The 13,878-nt window shown below is 34.1% G+C and overlaps 1 protein-coding gene across 1 annotated transcript in view; it reads right to left on the reverse strand.

Moving 5' to 3' along the window:
* Positions 1-2,351: 2,351 nt before the first annotated feature.
* Positions 2,352-13,878, reverse strand: part of LOC104909325 (low-density lipoprotein receptor-related protein 1B-like) — a 73,704-nt gene continuing 62,177 nt past the window's right edge. Inside the window, exons 18-24 of the mRNA XM_031554319.1 lie at positions 10,831-11,031; positions 9,727-9,972; positions 5,336-5,533; positions 4,436-4,640; positions 3,799-3,963; positions 2,467-2,744; positions 2,352-2,356 (exon numbers count right to left, since the gene is read on the reverse strand). Coding sequence (XP_031410179.1) covers positions 2,352-2,356; positions 2,467-2,744; positions 3,799-3,963; positions 4,436-4,640; positions 5,336-5,533; positions 9,727-9,972; positions 10,831-11,031 — 1,298 coding nt within the window. The remainder of the gene's footprint in view (positions 2,357-2,466; positions 2,745-3,798; positions 3,964-4,435; positions 4,641-5,335; positions 5,534-9,726; positions 9,973-10,830; positions 11,032-13,878) is intronic.

The raw sequence follows: 13,878 nt of genomic DNA on the forward strand, positions 1-13,878 counted from the left end.
TTTTACCCTTGTACTTTAAAGATAAATAGAATTGCTCAGATTGGAAAAGACCTTAAAGATTATCAAGTCCAACCGCAAAACATGACTAAATACATGACTAAGTTCTTCCAACACTTTCAAATATATGCACCTTATATAAAAAATGATACTTATAAATTGCTGACAGTCTACTCTTTATCTTATTAAAACCAGTTATAGGTCTAAGCCTCTGTTCACTGTTAGTACTTCCTGTAACGTTGCTTTTCATTTGTCCAGAGATCCTTTCACCATACTTGGTCAAGATAAAACACCTGTTTGTATCCAATTAATTCAGCATTACTCTTGAGAATTTGCAAGCTAAGAACTGATCAGAAAATGCATTAGCTCTAAAATATATGTTTATTGCCTACATTAATTATTTTAACTTCACATTTAATTGCTGAAAGGAATTAGTATACCATGGAATATGTTCATACCATTTATATATTTGCTGTGAAACAAAATAGACAATAAGAAATGAGTAGCTTTCAGTTGTCTTGGTTCTTTGTGATGCTGTATTGTATAAAGCATGATAGATTTATGGTAGTTCTGAAGCTCTTGTTAACAGATCTTTCCGCTTCTCCTTCCTCCCACCCATGCCCAAGCTTAGCCAACCAAAAGATTGGATTTCATTTAAAGCTAAGTGAAATCAGGCTGTTCACATTTACAAGTAAAAATTTCTCATTTCCCTTTGAAACAGAAGACTACGAGAAAGCTGACAGCTACAGGAGAGTACACAGTTTGAGATGAAAGAGTACCACAAAAAAGAAAGAAAACAGAGAAAACTGAAATTAATGATACTAGCTTAACACCAGGAACAGAGTATATGGAGTGCCTGACTTCCAACAAGCATACTGATATACTAAAGCAGGTAAGAAGTGCACATGTAAAAGAATAGAAAGTGGTGTAATAACAGGGCACAAGTTATAAGGAAAAACCAAAGGCAGCAGTATTTTTAGTCAGTGGGTGCCATGAGTTACAAAAAAAAAAAAAAAAAACTTCACAAAAATTAGAAACTTACTGTTCAAGTATGATAAAAGGGAGGGATTCTTTCCATTTTGTAATGCTCAACTGCATGTAATCTTATTTAGTTTACTGCACGTTGCTACAAATTCAGAAGTATAGTTAAGATAGAATCCAGTAATGTAATGATTTTCCTCTAGCTCTAATAAAATTTCACTTAACATACACTAGATTTGTAGTAAGGAATTGCTTCCATCGAAAAATTATTATTTAAATTAAACTCAGAAGGACACCAATAAATTGGAATATGGTATTTTCTACATTATAAAATAAAACTGCAACTATACAACTTGATATTTTCATTTCTTGATACTGTTAAAATACAGTTTAAAACTTTTCTACGGCTCATACCTTTGCTTAGGCCAAGATATCTGTGACTATGGAATGCTGAATATCATCACCCTAGGAATCTGAGGTCTCTCTCTAAAGTCAGATAATCTCTCAAGACACTGTCTGGCCTCAGTCCAAACAAAAACTAGCTGTTCTGTTTTTCTAACAGAAAGAAAAAGCTAACAAGAACTCTTAGGTTACCATGAAAACACTGAATATAGAACACAGGTTCTCATTCACCAAAGTGGAGAAAGTGACTAATTTTAAAAAATAGCAGAAAACTATTACCTTAAAGTGATACACAGGTGAATATTTCTTGCAAATGTATCTTAATATGCTGGGTAAAAAAAATTCTAAGATAAACTGATACAAATTTTAAATTAGTTTCTATTGCCATCATATTTCTGGAATAGGTATTGAAATTTAGCCAGAGACCACAAAACATTCTGTGACTAACTGGTGTTCACACTCCAGTGGTATTTTTACTTTCCTATATTTACATGCAAATTAATCATAGAATCATTGGATGGCATGGGTTGAAAGGAACTTAAAGGATTATTAAGCTCCAACCCTCCTGCCACATGCAGGCCCACCAACATCCATATCTAACACTAGACCAAGCTGCCCAGAGCCCCTGGCCTTGAACACCTCCAAAGACAGGGCAGGCATCCACAGTTCAAGTAACTATCCTTTTTAAAATTCAGATAGTATATTTAGTACTAGAAGTTGCATACACGTTTTACTTCACAGAAGAATACATCTTCCTTTAGAAGCACAGGACAACTAACACTCACATTTGCTTTTGCCAGATAAACTCCTTCAGTTCAATATTAAATTGGAAGCTTTTACAATATGTATTGCTCTTGACTTCATTTTTATCAGATCAAGAACAAGATTCCAAATGGGCAATATTCACAGGCACCAATCTTAATCTCAATATCTTTAATCAAGTTAGAAACTTATGTCCACTCAAGTAACACTCATGCTAAAAATAACATTCAAATAAAAATAAACAGTTAAAGGCAAATCAATACGCAGATATTGTTTTATATATATATATATATACATATATACATAAAATTTTCCCTCTCATACAAATAATGATTAACTGTTCTATTAAAATATCACCTTGTGGCTGACGACTTGGGTGATATATCTGAAGATCAAAGGGTTGAGCACTTGTTTTTTGTATAACGCTGACGTTCTGGCCAGTCCATTTATTGGCTTTTGCAAGTGTATTGGTCCGCCAATCTGTCCAGTATACTTCGCTCCCATACAAAGAAACAGCAAAGGGGTGAGAAAGATATTCGTGACCCCGTATAATCTCTATCATGCCGGTTCCATCATATAATGCGGAATAAATAGCATCTGATCTACAAGATAAATCCAAACTTCAGATTACATGAAAATAAAAATAACAACACCACAGAACCATTATGATACTGGAGCAAAATATTTTAAGACCTTACCCTTACAACGACAAAAATTGTTTAGAGAGCCATCATCAACTTCACACCTGATTTAGTTTTTGCTATTAATTTTTTAACTGGGATGTGAAATGTTGATTGTACAGTGTTTGCAAAAGTCAAATTTAATTCCATGATATGATAAAGCAATAGAGAAGTTTACATTCAGATGAACTTAAAGGAAAAAAAAACTACTGAATTGCTTGGGCCTTCTGTGTATTAGGGAGCACTAACAGCCAACTGCTTTTTAAGTCACAGGAAATCACAGGCCACACATAACACAGCTGGCAGGAGAGGACTCACTCTCCATGCCACATCCCACTGCCCCAGAGCAAGGCAAACACAACAAGCAAGACCCAGTGGTGGCAATCAGGTTCAACTAAGAGTTCAGGTCATGAGACAGATTTCAGGTGATGAGACAGGTGAGGAAGTCAGTTGTGGATTAAGGTCTGGATAAACAGGGTCTGCTGTCAGGCAGGGCTGTGGTTGGGCTGAAGTGGGCACATGGGCACAAGCAAAATGTGCAGAGATAGGTCCCTGCCAAGTCTGGCCATGGCCATTATGATCTGCTGATCCACTCAGGGCCTGACAATAGGTCATTTAAAGATCCCTTCTGCCTCAGGAACCAAGGTAGAACTTCTCATAGAGACTTCTGTATTTAAACCAAATAAATGTATTCATCCACTATGTATGAAGTGTACTTCCATGCAGTCATATACTGACAAACTCTCATAGTCAATAGCTATCCACCAAATACTGCAAAGGACAAAGAACTGAAACACAAATAAATTATTTATAATACCAATGCAATGAAAGAAATGTACATAAGATCCAATTGCACACAAGACTCCTTATGTACATGGTGTACATAGCCACAATACACTTTCAATGTAGTTCACATTTCTGTATGTAAGAATAAGGATTTATAAATAGATAACCAAGAATACTGTTATCACTTTACCTGGCATCTGTCCATACTATTCTTTTCTCAAAATGATCCACTGTAAGGCCATTAGGCCAGGCTCCAGTATCCATATCTTTATATATGATCTTTCTTTCCGCTCCGCTCATAGAAGCAGATTCAATGCGAGGAAAATTTGCATCCCAGTCTGTCCAAAATAGAATTCTAGTGAGAAGAAAATAAAAGAGATATAAGAACATATTTGAAGCACGTAAGAGAATTTTAAATGGTTTAACAAAAAAAAAAGTTGGAAAGAAGATACAATTATTCATTTTAAATTAAATTAAAACGACTTTCCTTTAGTGCTTGTGAACAGTAGTACATGCTGTATGTGGCATAAGGGCATAAAATGGGCCAGTTACCACCGACGACATTAAAAAAAATCAAAAGAAAAATATCACATAGCAAGAGAAGTGTTTTGTAAACAAATAGTATCTTCTGATTTATCTTTTCTTAACACTTACACTGTCCACTGTACATTCTAAAAGGTGGCATTTCACTTAAAATAGGCTTTCAAAAACTACAAACAAGATAGATACTATAACTCACAGGAAAATGGTAATCAAATAATCTTCCATTTAAAACTCTGTATTTAAAATATTTTTCAACTCGAAAAAAATAATCCTTTTACAATTACCCATATCTGGGATCCAAAGCAATAGCTCTTGGATGTTCCATAGCTCCTGCTATTAACGTTGTTCTCAAAGTACCATCTAACTTTGCAACTTCTATTTGGTCCAGATTGCTGTCTATCCAGTATATGTTTCCTGCAATCCAGTCTACAGTAAGACCTTCAGGCGTCGCCAAGCCATGCTGTACTACCACCTCAATGGCACTTACACCTTAAAAAGAGAAAGAGACTTAAAAAGCTAATACAGAGTCTCATATTGTGTACTTAGACATGCAAGTGTATCAAGTGTTCTTGGTCTGAATTCTTGATTAATCTGATGGCTGGCCATAATCTTTCATTCCACGTGACATTTTGTCTTTGCAAATGTGACAGACTACTGTAAATAGCCACACTTCTTGCACCGCTGTTAAATAAACTTCATACAACAATTTTATTCTTTGATGGTTTACTAATTAAAGCCATGGAAATATCTATGAAGGCCAGATATCACACGGAGTCCCACTGCTGACATGCCCATGCCCTGTTACCAGGGACCAATTTTGCAGCATCTCTGAAGGATGTACTCACGCTCTGTTTTCTAACGCACATACTAGGCAAAATTCATGCAGATCTACTTTTATTTTTTCCCCAGTCAATGAAAAAGAAATAAAAGGTTTTGTTCTCATGGGATCAGGAAGAAATACCAGCCCTTCATATTTGTTTTTTTCTTCCACTAATAGACTGCTGCAAAATGAAACTTTCGTAACAAAACATTTCTAGCAGTGCGCCAAGATATATATCCTTTTAGAGGCAGAATATCATCACAGATTGTTTTTGTGAATGCTACCTCAGTAACAATTTAGGATATCCAGTATTGTGTAACTGCAGTTGCTTTCACTCCTAAGAAATTAAAGATTAAATCCGTACCTCCAGTATCAGAAAGCTTGCCTCTGTAAATTTTGTCCTCCACCACATCTGTCCAGTACAGTAAACTCTGACTGAAATGAAAATCAAGTGCTATTGTATTTCTTAAACCAGGAACCAAAAGGCTGTAGTCACGTTTGTGAAGATCAATTTTTCTGATCTCATGTCGAATAGAAAAAATTATGAAAGCTTCAAATGGATCTGGAAGCAGAATATAACACATTTCAAAAGAATAATAAAGAAAAGATTGTTATACATTGCTATAAATGACAAGTGAAATAAGAACAACAGAGTATTAAAACAATTCACAAGATGCTGATGGAGCATCTTTCAAATATATTTTAGTCCCATAAACATCTCACTTCTCTACTATATATAACAATATATTTGATCAGTACAAGAGATACCAAACATTACAATTGGGAATATCACACTCAGGTACTGAAACATGTTTTATAGCTACACCACAAATTGTTCCATAACTAGACCTTTAAGTCTCGAGGTATAAGATATTTTCTCAAAAGACTCAGAAAAAAAAAAAATGATTGAACTGTACATCATTCTAAAAGAAATTTAAATTAGAAAAAAAAAAGTACTAAAATAAATATACGCAAGCTTTTTCCATTTAAAATTAAGTGGTTAAAAAACATCACTGCAAACTACTAAGCAAGGAAATGAGCATTTTTGCTCTTACTGATACATCACACGACCAAACCCAATTACCATTGAACTTCTTCCTTTGCTATTCAAATGATGTTCAATTTGTGCCCATAAGCTTATATCGCTTTACACATAAATATATATGAACAATCACTGCTTAGGTTAACCATATTATAAAATTGTTTTCTATTGTAATTATTACAGAGTTTAGATGAGGTGAAGATTTCAAGCAAGTAGGTGTATTATTAAAACAAACAATGAGAAAAAGGATTGAAAAGATTAGATCTTCCTTTTTTTTCCTTTTTCCTTTTAATATTGCAAGACAGTTGGAAATTCTAACAGGATGGAATTTAAAACCAGCTAAAACCAATTGAGAAAACAATCAGATCATTCTTTTCTCCAAGTATGTATCCAGTAGTGTGTGTGTGTGTGTGTGTGTGTGTGTGTGTGTGTGTGTACACAGACATACATATACACACATCTGAGGTCATATAGCTTAGAAAATCTTTAGAGTCACTTTTTAAATGAAACCTCAACTGTATGTTTTGGACTTTTATTACACCAAGTTCTGAAAGACGGAACACAAAAACGATATTTAAATATCATTCAAGAACATTTTCTTTTTCCAGTCTATCATGATGTGAAAGAGTTCAAGTGCAATATACCAGCACAACTTACTCTGAAGGATGTTCCAACAGAAACTAACAATATGGAAATATATAATTTATATTGACTTTCTGTTTGAATAATGGAGCTCTGTAATATACTTTTAGCTCAATCAATACAATTTTTGAAATGAATGAAACATTCTTTGAGAAGTCTGAAATGTAACAATACATGCACCAGAACAATAAAAATGAAACTGAGAACATGAAATATGGAAGAAAAACACTATAGCACTTAAAACCCTCCAGAATGGAAGAGAAGCAGAACTAAAGAAAAACAGGAAAGAAAGAGAAAGACATTACAAGAGTCATTGGTTGAGAACCTAAAATACAACTCAAAAAATATTTACTTTTTTTTTTCCTTCATATTTTAGTTTAGTTTTGATGGATACTTATTGAAATGGTTTGTAAAGCATCTTGAAAAAGTGCAGTAATGTGTACAGACTTTAGATGTTACTGCAGTGTACTACAGAAGTGTTTGCATATAGATACAGTTTATATAAGCTCAAGAGTTAAAAATTAGCAAAGGGCAAAGTAACAATTTTCTTCGGAATGTTTTTTTTCCTCCTGGAATAAGGATTACTGGTTACTGCTCTAACACAATGCGTATCTTCTCCCAGTTCAAGAGATTTCAAAACAAACGAGGCTACTATAGTAATTATACCAACTATTGATGGTATTTGGTGTTACTGGGGACTGTTTACCTCCCGAAGTTCTATTTCATCTCTAGTTGTAGTAGACAATACTATAAGCCTTCATTTAACATTCACATAAGATCTGATGCACAGAGATGTTAAGTGCAATGGACATTTTGAGGCTCACAAATCCACAAATGAGATCAAAATTGGGATCCCTTGACTGGTTTAGCAAAATGCTATTTGTACAGTCAACAATTAATGTAACAGAATTTCTATCCTTTGGAGTATTCACCATACCTTCAAATGAAATAAACTAAAATTATTATTGACTATAAAAGCATATGTCTTATTTGATACGGAATTATTTTCTTGCTGCTTTGATGGCATTAGGATATAATCTTTACGGTTTATAAAGAACAGTATCACTTTTCTTTATACTGGCTGACATCTCCAGTCTCAGATCATATATTTAACGTTAAATTGTCTGACAAAATCTGTAAAAATCAATTTGTAACTTTAGATTCTTACCAACAGCCAGTAAATATTAAGCAGAAATATCTCAGGGGCCTAAGAAAAGCTAAATAGCTTTAGTCTCAATTTTCTTACTTTTCAGTACAGAGAGTATATTTCATTTGTATTACGTTTTTTTCACTCCCATTAGGTTTCAAACATTAGATTAAAGCAAGCAGAAATTACCAATGTTCGTTACTAGCCTTTCTTATAACGTTGTTAACACCTTTTTATAATGTTTTTATCCCTTCATTCCTGTAACCCAGTAAAAATGCGTTTTCTGAATATTCAGAAATGACAGTGATATAATAAATGTGATTGATCAAGGGTCAAAAACATTAAAGCAGTGTAACAAAATAAGAACTTTAACTAAGAATAACAGCATTTTGGACATACAGGCCACAGTAACAGTCATGTGTGATCTGGGAGTCTACTATCAGCATAGCTCAGTGATAGCTCAGCAAAATATATATCTAATTTCATTTTGTAGTAGCAATTATTTACATACTGTAACAACAATTATTGTGACAAAAACTTGATTTGGATGCCATTCTTTAAATGATGTTCCCAGTGGATTCATACAAACAAGTTCTTAAAAATATTAAGAAAATTTCTCTTCAGCAAAACCCTCAATTTTTAAGCATTTGCTAAAAGCTTTTTATAAGCATTTGCTAAAAGCTCTATCCTGCAACATTCAGGACACAATACTAAATTTTCTTTGTTCACTGTTTTGGAAAAGAGAAATATTTTTTACTACATGCAATACAGACTTCATTAAAACCATCACATAGCCCTACAACACTGTACAAATTAGGTCTAGCAAGGTCAAAGCAGATGGATTAGAATTTGCCATATTTTCTGAAATGTAGACAGTTAAGATGACTGCTAACTAGTAAATTATTCCAGATGATTTGAACTGAGAAACTTGGGCTTTTATTTCTCACTTAGCGATTTAAATTTTTTTCCCTATAATTCACCTGAGGAAATGCTGAGTTATCTGTAATAAATGAGAAATATCTTAATCATAAAAGCTGTTCAATTATAAAATATCCAAATAAATTATAATAGTTTTGAAGACATTTTGACCCAGTATGGATAAGATACTATCAAGGAATAAGTACACAACAGTCCTACTCTGAACATCTATATTATTTTTAACTTCATGCAGGAAAGTACTGATGTTATGACAGCGTCTATCTCACATACATGCTTTCATTTCACACACATTCACATTGAGCTTAACAGACACCTCTAACAGTTTCTGAGACATGCTTCAGAACAGAATACTGAGCAATGAAGGGAATGTATTCTCCTCTCCTGCTTTGGCTAATGTTGGATTTCCTCTAGTTAGTAAGCTGAACTGGTTTATTGATGACAAAATCAAGTACCAGAATAGTAATGGTTAAAAAATAGCTCATTCTGTGAGTGCTAACTGACAGAAGATAATTGCTTGTGTGTGCGTGCATATATTTGCAATTAACATTCCAAACTCTGAAGCAAAAGTTTGCTATGAGCTACAGCTGATACAGGCTAGCAGTAAATTTGGATAACATCTGAACGAAACAGAAGTCAGCACACACTCCAATTTATAGAAAGACGTGGGATCACCAACAAGAAGCTGATCACTCCTGGAACTGTACTTCTGTACATGGACTTCACAGTCTGGGTAACTCAGGAGAGAGGCCCAAAGAAATGAAAACAAATATCCTGAATTTTGGGAAAGGTTCTGGAGATGCATAGAGAGATGTGTTAAGAGATACCCAAGGTCCAGTAGTGCCCAAAAGCAGTAACTTGATCATGAACCAGCACAAGTAAAGTCTATATTCAAATTAAAAATCAGATGAAAACAAAACAATCCACTCACACTAAATTAATATCATTAATATTCAGATGTGTTAAAGTCAACTGAATTTCAACTTACCAGTACTAATGCAATTTTCTCCATCCTTACTGAGCTTCCAGCCTTCATAACATGAGCATTTCACATTATTTTTATGTTGTTCACATACTTGACTACACTTAAGGTGCTTGGTGCAATAATCCATAAGTTCACAAGTTTTGTTGTCTACACTGAGATTGAATCCTACAGGGCATGAGCACACAATTCTTCCTCCAGGAACCACAGAACATTGATGACTACATCCACCATTATTAAGTGAACACTCATCTGAAAGAACATGGAAAAATAAGGGCGTTAAGGGCTGCAAGGATTGTTTGCTATACTGTATACTTCTGAAAGACACAAGGTCTACTAAAACGCAGGAAAAGCTTCTAGGATGAGTGAACAATTTTAAATCTGCTAAACAGCTTATTGTATTTATTTTAAAGCTACAGAATTCTTAAGTATTTAGCACAGTATCTTTACTGCAAACTTTCAAAATTTTAGCATGGCAGACGTACAATATATGTATATCTTTTTCCCAGACTTTCATATATATTTCATTAACTTAAGAAGTATCCATAAAGAGTTAGCCCAAAGACTATTTTAGACCAATATCCCAACTCCAGAGGTGACCAAGTGCTAAAAGGTTGATGCACAGAGAAATATGCACACAAATACTTTCACAAATACTTTCCTTGCCTCCAACTACTGGCCTATTTTCTTCCCTGGATTACTACTACTAGTAGTAAAAAGTCAAAGTATCGTTATCCATGCTAGTACCATCAAGGAGACATGTAGCCTCCTAGACATACAAATTCATTCCTTCATGATCACTTACACAGCCTTTATAATTTGAGAGAACTGCACATTAGTTTCAGTACTTTCATAGATATTATAGATCCTTATATTGTTTATCTCCAGGAAAAGAAAGACTTATCCAAGGAGCTATGCTTTTTCTTATTTGAAAACAAAACAAAACAAAAAACCAGTTCATTCAAGTAGAAGAACATTATGATTTGATTTAAAAAAATCCTCACATAGGGAACTTTTATAACAGTATCTTAAGGTTAACATCATAACTTTTATTTGAAAGAAAGTATTATGACAGATAAGGAATCAGGAAAATGTGTCTAAGAGAAATACCACAAAGATCGCCTTCATCAGATCCATCAGGACAATCTCTTCTCCCATTGCAGAGCTTCTCAGGCTGTAGGCAGATGGAGGTATCATTAGCACAAGGGTATTTTGGTGGTCCACACATATAGCCCTCGCAATTATCCTCATCAGACTGATCCTCACAATCAATATCGCCATCACATAGCCACGCTTTGCTAATGCATCTCCCTTGGAGAAAAGAGACAATAAACACAGGAAATCAGACCGCAAGTAAGCTTTGGAAAAAGCCTTCAGTAACATCACATGGAAAATTACTTTTTGTATTATGCTTTTGTATTAATAGTACTTTCCTCTTGGATGAACAGAAGGAAACCCAACTTGTACTTATACTCTGAGGCATAACCCACATCAGTGTTGACAACTCAATTTTCTAAGTAATAAAAAAACCTTTTTTTTTTCCCCCCCCTATACTGAGCAGAACTACATACAGGTAGAATAGATCCTCATAATTTCAGTTAGGTATTCCAAATCATTCCAATTATTTTCTATTTTTAACTTTGTCTTTTTTTCCTCTCTCTTCTTTTATCTTCTACTCCCATCTGCCTTCCACAGGAATAGTGTTTCACATTCTGTTAATGTGAGTTTATGCTTCTTATAAAGATTTTTGTTTCCTAAACAATACATTCTCAGAACATGTTAGAGAAATAATTCTCTTTTACATGGAATAACTATAATAGATAAAACTTCTTCCAAGACTTCAGTTTTACCAAAGCAGTGTTCTGATTATTTTCTTCACTCTTTAAAATGAAAAAATATATATACACTTTCGTGCTGATCATCAACATTTAGAAATGTAAAGCAGTAATGACACTTAAAAGCATAGAAAACTCATCAAAGCCAGGGATTGTCATAGCTGAAGAATAATAATTGTGAACATACTGCTTATCGGCGTGTATGTACGCATGTGTTTATGATCATATCTCAAACTGCATTTTGAACTCTCAAGCACAACAGAAGTGACAGGTACTTATCCCCCCAATGAATAAGGAGACTTGGCACTGTGCTTCTACATATAAACTACTTAGTTATTGAGGCCTATCTATCAGGAACGGGAAAGAAGATCCTGGAAAGATGAAGATCCACTGAAAACAATGTCTGTGAATGCCCAGGGACTGGCTGGTGATAGCCAAGACAACTGCAAGGTTAGTATAACGACAAACTGTTGCACAGCATGAACTTACATGAGCTAGACAGCCTTTCTGTCTAGCTTTCCCAGTTCAGATGAGATCTTCCCAGCAAGAAACTGAGACTGAATATGACTTTGTGGGGGCAGTAAGCATGACAGTGTGAAATAACTAAGTATAGTGAAACTCTAATCTTACTGGTTATTGAATGCATCCGAGTACCTAAACCATTACAGGCTATTAGTTACCCTGTGTTGCAGAGATTTTGTTAAGATGTCCACAAAATGTAGCATCTCTACCTAACTGCAGTTCTACTGTCTTCCACAGCACTGTCATGGATTAATTCTTACAGCAGAATTACTTTCTAGTTATCTTAAGATTAACATAATAGTTTGCATTTGTTATTTTTGCCTTCTTTTAATGGGAAAGGTGCCATCCTCCACAGAGAATGACAACTGGATACAAATACAGTGAAACAAGAACAATGAAGAAAAAAATATGCTCCTGTAAAAGTGAGGCTGCTTTTACTTTCAGTGAACGACACTAAGAATTGAAATTTCAGGATTATATGACAGTGAATGTTTCAAACAACAAACTAATTTTACCAGAGCAAAAATCACATGGAAACTTAAACAGGGAGAAATGTTAGAATGTCAGTTAGAATGAGAAGCTCTCCCCTTTCTCTTATAAGGATCAGTCCCAAATATCCTATGCTGAAAAAGTAGAATGAACAGGCACAGGAAAACAAAGCTGTATGTATTACATGTACATACCCACATGCAATCAGAAGTGTTTCATAGAAGTGTCTATATTCATTATCTTGAAGTGAACATTGATTTTACGTATTATAACACAGCAGTAGGATGAAAGCTACTGGAAAACACCAACGTCAAGCAAACTAGATGGGTCCCAAAGTAAATTGATGTTGCCATCAATATAGCTCTTAATCTGTTTTTTTTTTTTTTTTTAATCATTTATACACACAAAAATTTACAGAGCAAATCAGTTTTCCTGCCTTTCCATTACTCTAATGAAGATATATGTTATAATAAAAGATCCATCTTCCTCTATGATAGCTACGACATTTCTTAAATAGAATATACTCACAAGATATAAACCTTGAACAAAACTTGAAAGAGACAGACTTAATGAAATACTATGACTCTCCTGAAATCATTACTTTAAATTCACTCAACTATTTGTGTTTTAATTCCCCTTACTGAAACTTACACTTTTTGCTTCCAAAAGCTTTTACAGTAAATTTCAGCACTAGTTAAGTGCCTCGGTAGATATCTTTTATTTTCCATAATGTAAAACAGTACATCAGAAATTCTGAAGCAGAAATTATGTGGAAGAGTTTGATTCAAATGCTTCTTTTCCATTTCCTACAAATATGAGCAAGTACAATAGAGAATTAGCTTTTTAAAAATTTATTTTTATTATTTTTTAATCACACTCTTCCATCTTTCTTGAGATACTGAGCTCAAGAAGTTTTTGGACTAATGATTTCTTAAATTTCAGGAAACCTGCTTTGGTGGGAGCTATCTGCATTGAGTAGATAGATTTGCTTTTGGCTGGCAAAAGCTGTAACGCAGGTTTAACCTCACTCATGCAAAAATATGCATGTTCTAATCCAACACATTTAACAAAATGTCCCAGCTGTGCTAGTCAACCAATTATTTGTTTTGTAGGAGACTTAAGAGTTGAGACTACCTTCATAAGCTAGTTTCTAGTATTTAAAAGCTTTTTGTTTAAGGTAGATATAAGTGCCTCCCGAATGAGAGAAAGGGGAGTGTTTCAGGGTCCAAAGATAGCTGTTATCTCAGAAAACAAAATGCACTCAATGTTACCAAGAACTAAGGGTTAAAAAAAAAAAAAAAAACGTAAAATA

The sequence above is a fragment of the Meleagris gallopavo genome, chromosome 7, assembly GCF_000146605.3.
Source record: "Meleagris gallopavo isolate NT-WF06-2002-E0010 breed Aviagen turkey brand Nicholas breeding stock chromosome 7, Turkey_5.1, whole genome shotgun sequence".
Lineage (NCBI taxonomy): Eukaryota > Metazoa > Chordata > Aves > Galliformes > Phasianidae > Meleagris > Meleagris gallopavo.